At 37.7% G+C, this 6,259-nt stretch overlaps 1 protein-coding gene across 1 annotated transcript; it reads left to right on the top strand.

Annotated features, from left to right (window-relative positions):
* The first annotated feature begins 2,230 nt into the window (after positions 1-2,230).
* Positions 2,231-5,697, top strand: LOC121755980 (ultraviolet-B receptor UVR8-like). The gene is made up of 7 exons (XM_042151433.1): positions 2,231-2,546; positions 3,186-3,222; positions 3,373-3,641; positions 3,740-4,089; positions 4,173-4,574; positions 4,779-5,163; positions 5,249-5,697. The coding sequence occupies exons 3-7, from the start codon at positions 3,429-3,431 to the stop codon at positions 5,480-5,482; spliced, it is 1,584 nt and encodes a 527-aa protein (XP_042007367.1). The 5' UTR covers positions 2,231-2,546; positions 3,186-3,222; positions 3,373-3,428; the 3' UTR covers positions 5,483-5,697.
* Positions 5,698-6,259: the final 562 nt, after the last annotated feature.

The following is a 6,259-nucleotide window of genomic DNA, read 5'->3' as shown; positions in this document are numbered from 1 at the left end:
GTGGCAGAAGTCACATGTCAACAAAATAATAGAGTGACAAAAATGCCCTTTTAGGGCATGAGGGTATTTTGGTCCGAAAAAATATGATTCGTGATTATATTTAACGTTAGGGTCCTCTGGCGCTATTTTTTTTGTTAGGGACCTGCTGTGTCACAAACCGAAAAGTTAGGGACTTTTGATATAGTTCACTCTTAAAATTATTAATTTATGTATCCTTTCTCGACTCAGAACTATATATCTCGACTCACATCTATATATATAGAAACAAAACTATGCAACCAGTTCACACAAATGTTTTTTATAATAGAATACATAAATTAATATTTTTAATTACAAATATAAAATTTAAATTTAATTTTATAAAATGAAATCTTATATTGAAATAAAAAAACAAAGTGAAGGATGTCAAAGGGAAGTAGACCATAATTTTGAAATACTATCAGATTTAGTACATGATTAAAATAATATCATATGAAAAAGTGAAAATTGTGTAAAGACGAAATTAAAATGATCGATTTTGAAATAAAACAGTAGTTTAGAGACTATTGGATATATTTTTAAAGTTCATAAATTATTTGGTGAAATAAACCTTTAGTTCAAAGACTTTTTTATAATTCCCTTTTAAAAAATTTATATAAAATCTAGTACTATTAAATAGGGATGTCAATCGGGCCAACCCGTTCGGGTTCGGGCCAACCCGTTCGGGTTGTCGGGCCATTCGGGTACGGGCTATTCGGGTTATGATTTTTTCGGGTTATAAAAGTTCGACCCTAACCCTGACCCTTCGAGTTTCGGGCTAACCCACCGGGTTATTCGGGCTAATGCGTATTTTTAATTTTTTTAATATTTTCAAAAAATAATACGTATTTTAAATTTTCTTTAATTATATACATATTTTTAATTAATCATTCAACAATGAAATACATATTTTTAATTTTCTTTAATATTTTTAAAAAAGATTAAGTTATTTAAATTTAAATAACTTATTCATTACATAATTATTTACAAAATATCTATAAATAGTATGTTTATGTTTATGTATTTAAAACATAAATCAACACTTTGTTTCAAAATTCAAACATAAATCAATTCATAGAAAATTAAATAAATTTTTCATAACGTGAGAGGTGCATCGTAGATGTAACAAAAATATTTTGAATTGTTAAAGAGTGAATTATCAAGATACTAGCTAATTGGAGTAACTCTAAGTTTTCTTGAATTATGATTGGTCAAATTTAATTTATTCCAGCTGTAAATAAGTCAAATAATAATTTATCTTTGTTTCAACAATCATCAAAGTACGCATAATTCAATGAGGAAGCGGCGTCAAAACACTTTGCACTATTATATTGGAAATATACTAAAAGAAAGCTTTTATATACGAGTATTTATGAATCCATGAACCACATGGTGATTTTTTTCGTGATCTTATATAGTCGGTTGACGTATTTGGATTTTGCATGGTTTTAGAGGGTTGTTTTGGATGATTTTGATTATATTTCTATATTTTGGTATGTTTATATGTTTGTTGAGAAATGATAGAAAATTGATTAGAAAATGTACACAAAATATGTGGATGTGCAGCAGCCTTGTTTGAGTCAATGTTTCTCGCGATTTTGAAGTCTGATAAACCTCTAATACATATCATTCTCTTCGTCTTCGAAAAAGCTTCGCGTGGATATATTACACTCCTCAATCGGAGCTTTGTAGAGAAAGTTATGACCATTACAAAAACTGCTCGCTGTGCAGAAGCCTTCAACCCGACGGGCCAACCCGTAACCCGAACGGGTCAGCCCGTCTAACCCGACAACCCGAATGGATCAGCCCGAATGGCCCGATTTTAAATTCGGGCTGCGAAATTACAACCCTAACCCTGTATTTTTATCGGATTATTCTGGCCTGCCCGCGGGTTCGGGTTACATTGACATCCCTACTATTAAAATATTCAAACACCTTAGGTTTGTTTTCCCATTGTAATATGACATCCCCAAGAATTTAATCGTAATTATGAAGGGGAAACATAACGAGGACATGAAATAACTTCTTTTTTTGAGTTAATCAATTATAATTAGATTTGGATACTTCATAATCTCCCAAAATCTTGGCATTGATACACCAAATTCTTTAACTTCTTCCACGCGAGATGAAATTTAATTTACCATGGGCCTCATTTTGTAGGTCAAATTCATACCAAATATTTACATGGTTGACACCTCACCTCATCTCATCTCCTCATTCACAATTTTATTCATTCCAACCGATTTAGAGAAAAAATAAAGGCATCCTATATATACAAAAACTCTCTCTTTTGTCTTTCTTCGCCATCTCTTTTTAGAGAAAAAAGAGGAATACTGCACAAATTTCCGATCATCAAGATCAAATTTTTAATCATTTGCGTCTTCTTTCAGGCTAAAAATTCAACCTGAAAATTCTCTTTGGATCACACAAATTCAAGACTGTTGCTTTGTGATCAGAAATTTTGATAAGAGTTTTTCACAGCAGATGCCACGTGGGTTTTGAGGGGAATCTTTGTGCCCCTTTTGCATGTAAAAACTTTTGCTTTTCTGGGATTTTTTTACCCCTTTTGTTTCTTGATCTGTTTATGTATAACAATGTGCAGAATCAAGACTGACTTTTTTTGGTTGTTGTGAAAAAAATTCCCACTTGATCTTCAGAGTGATCGTGGAATTGAACTTTTTTGGGTGATCGGATGTTGAAAGATTGGATTTTGAGGTCAATTTGTTTGTGAAATTGCGATGATCATTGTTTTGGAATCATCATCATCGGCCAAATTTTTGTGATTTTTGTTGGGATATTTATTCAGTGGTGGTTTTGGGCTTGCTTCATTCAACAGTGTTCTTCTTTTTGAGTAGACGTACAATCTACGTTTGCACTTTAGTTTTTGTTGTGGAGATAATAGTTGCTTGTTATAATGTGTTTGCTTGTTAGATGTCATTTGATCTGATGCTCTAATTTTGGGTATCTTTTCTCTTTTCTCATTGAATCAAACTAGCAAAGATTGCTTTTTTATCGTTGATTAAGGTGTGATCATTGATGCGTGGCTGTGTTTCTCAACTAGATGTTGTTTTCTTGATCTTTAGCATCTCTTTCTAGTAAAGAATTTGACTTTTTTGTGCATATTTTAATTCTTGATTGTGTATTTATGGCTGTGTTTTGTAATGCAGGCTTGATTTTAAAAGCTGTGAACTAGAAGGTAGAAAGGTATATTAATTAATCAATTTAAATCCCTGCATTTTACTTTATTAGATTGTGATATTTCTGTAGTTGGATTATCCCATTCTTGCCTAGTTAGAATGGTAGAAAAAAATCGGAAAAATGCTTACGTTTTATTGTGAATTTCTGATCTTTCAGTAGTTCGATTATCCATTCTTCCGTAGTTAGGGCACTGCAGCGACAGAGCGGTGCCCATGGATACCACCACGGCTAGTGGAGCATCAAGTGTTATCACTGAGCAGGCAATCGTGCCCCTTGCTTCTCCCCCTGTAGCACACCAAAGGCAGCAACGGCATTGCTTTGGTGATTCAATCCCCGGGGAGTTCCCGTTGTCTGCTAACCCCTCCATCGTCTTGCATTTTCTCACCGCCTGCAATTTGGACCCGCAGGATCTTGCCAAACTCGAGGCAAGTGTGTTTTGTTTACGCTTCCCCAAAGTTGGAATCTTGCTTGATATTCTGGTTTATGATGCTGCTGAGATTGAATCCAAAATCCTTTGTTGCAGGTGACTTGTTCGTTTTTTAGGCAGCCTGCGCACTTCGACCCTGATCACGAGCTCTCGTTGGCTGAGCTTGCAGCTCTTGATATGTGCCAGAAGAGGGCCATATTCAAGCCAATGACGATAGAGCAGCAGCAATGCTTGAAGCAGAGGTGTGGGGGCTCGTGGAAGCTCGTCTTGAGATACTTGCTTGTTGGGGAGTCCTGTACGAGGAGGGAGAAGTCGCAGGCAATAGCCGGCCCTGGTCACAGCCTCGCTGTGACCTCTAAAGGCGCTGTGTATTCGTTCGGTTCCAACAGCTCCGGACAGCTTGGACATGGAACCACGCATGAGGAGCCCCGCCCTTCTCTAATTAGGTCGGTTATCCTCTCTGAACCCTAGTAAAAACGATGCTGCTGCAAAAGGGTTAAGTTAATAATGCTCGATTGTTTTGATGCAGATCTCTGTTAGGTGTTCGGATTATTCATGCTGCGGCTGGGGCTGGACGAACAATGCTGATTAGCGATGCTGGACGCGTCTATGCCTTTGGTAAAGATTCTTTTGGTGAAGCCGAATTCGGGGCTGAAGGGAATAAGTTAGTAACCACACCTCAGGCAGTCGAATCTTTGAAAGATATCTTTGTTGTGCAAGCTGCTATAGGGAATTTCTTCACGGCCGTGTTGTCTAGAGAAGGAAGGATTTACACGTTCTCTTGGGGAGACGAGAGCAAACTCGGCCACCAAACGGAACCTAATGATCTTGAGCCACGCCCGTTGTTGGGGGCGCTCGAAAACTTACCTGTGGTTCAAATTGCAGCTGGCTACTGCTACCTTCTTGCTTTGGCATGTCAACCTAATGGAATGTGAGTTCCTTACTATCCATATTTAAACATTACTACTTACCTATTCATGCCTAATATTTTCAAGAAATTGAAGGGAATAAATCTTGATTTGGACAATACTTGAATCTTGGCTTTGTTAGTCTTGATGATGTCCTTGCTAGATACTTATTTGTTGGATTTCGTTCGCGCGAAGACATGATATGCCCCTTGTTTGAATGTTATTAGGTCAGTATATTCTGTCGGGTGTGGGCTAGGTGGGAAGCTTGGGCATGGTACTAGAACCGACGAGAAGGAGCCAAAATTGATCGAACGGTTTGTAGAGTTGAATCTTCAGCCTGTTGTGGTTGCTGCTGGTGCTTGGCATGCTGCAGTGGTTGGGAAGGATGGAAGGGTATGCACGTGGGGATGGGGGCGGTACGGATGCTTGGGGCACGGGAACGAGGACTGCGAGTCAGTCCCCAAAGTAGTCGAGGCGCTGAGCAATGTCAAGGCCATACACGTTGCAACAGGGGACTACACGACCTTTGTGGTCTCGGATGCTGGAGACGTCTATTCTTTCGGATGTGGAGAGTCATCAAGCCTCGGACACGATACTGCTGCTGATGAGCAGGTAAATTTGATCCCATCCCTGTCCGTTTTCTCGTCTCCCGTTTTTAAAATTGGTGTCTCAATCCGTGACCTGAATGAATGAGCAGGGAAACAGGCAAACGAACGTGCTGAGTCCGGAGGTCGTGACCTCGTTGAAGGAACGAGTGGTGCAGATAAGCCTCACGAATTCGATATACTGGAACGCGCACACGTTTGCGCTCACTGACTCGGACAAGCTCTACGCCTTTGGGGCTGGTGACAAGGGGCAGCTGGGGGTCAAGCTCGCGGATAACCAGACGGAGAGGGCGATCCCGGACCGTGTGGACGTGGACCTCAGTTGATCTCTGCCTTTTAATCTTATTAGTATTAACATCGCATTGTAGATATATGTTTATTGCTCAGTGTAAACGGAAATAGTGATTGTGAATAAAGGTAGGATTTAGGAGCTGCAGAATTAACTTCTTTTAGAAAATCATTAGCTCTTTGTCTGAAACCAGTAAATAGTTTGAAGTAGACTTGCCAAGATAGCTTTTTTTATCTTATTTACATTTTTTAACTTTCTTTTTTTATAGTTTGCACATTTTTGGTTCATTATAGATGTGTCATTTTTGGAATTCTCCTCTAATCCTTGCTAAATAAATCTCACAGTATCGTGTAACGGTTGAATCATTTGTATTTCTTTTGTGGCTTGATTGTGGTTTGAACTGTAAAATATTGTTATGAACATAAGCATGTAGCAAATACCTTGCCCAATTTATTATTCTTGAATGTAACCTACTTAGTTGTTAATTTAATTGCAATTGCTTGTGCGACTTACAAGAATTGTTTTTGTAAAAATTTTGTTCATTAATTAATAGATCAGAATTGTGATTAGAATTGTTAATTTAATGTAATTGCTAATTGCTATTTATTACCAATTCTTGAATGAACCCTAGTTGGATGTTAAACAACTATGGTCTTCTTTCACATTTTATTTACTTGGTCTTATGATATGTTATTGCTAAAAAGTTTCTCACTGATTGAACTCATCTAGTATAATCCATAATGTTGTTTTTGCATTAAGCTGTTCAATCAGAGGAGATACGAAGATGACAGTCCCTCGTCGAGTTGTGTAGCCA

The sequence above is a fragment of the Salvia splendens genome, chromosome 11 (assembly GCF_004379255.2).
Source record: "Salvia splendens isolate huo1 chromosome 11, SspV2, whole genome shotgun sequence".
NCBI lineage: Eukaryota > Viridiplantae > Streptophyta > Magnoliopsida > Lamiales > Lamiaceae > Salvia > Salvia splendens.
The sequence above is the reverse complement of the archived record's forward strand: the minus strand, read 5'-3'. Positions and strand labels throughout refer to the sequence as shown.

Bases quoted from the DNA above. Each gene is read 5' to 3' on its own strand.
- LOC121755980 (XM_042151433.1), top strand. From the start codon at position 3,429: ATGGATACCACCACGGCTAGTGGAGCATCAAGTGTTATCACTGAGCAG. The intron at 3,642-3,739 runs GCAAGTGTGTTT...CCTTTGTTGCAG, and splicing joins AGGATCTTGCCAAACTCGAG to GTGACTTGTTCGTTTTTTAG. The intron at 4,575-4,778 runs GTGAGTTCCTTA...GAATGTTATTAG, and splicing joins GCATGTCAACCTAATGGAAT to GTCAGTATATTCTGTCGGGT.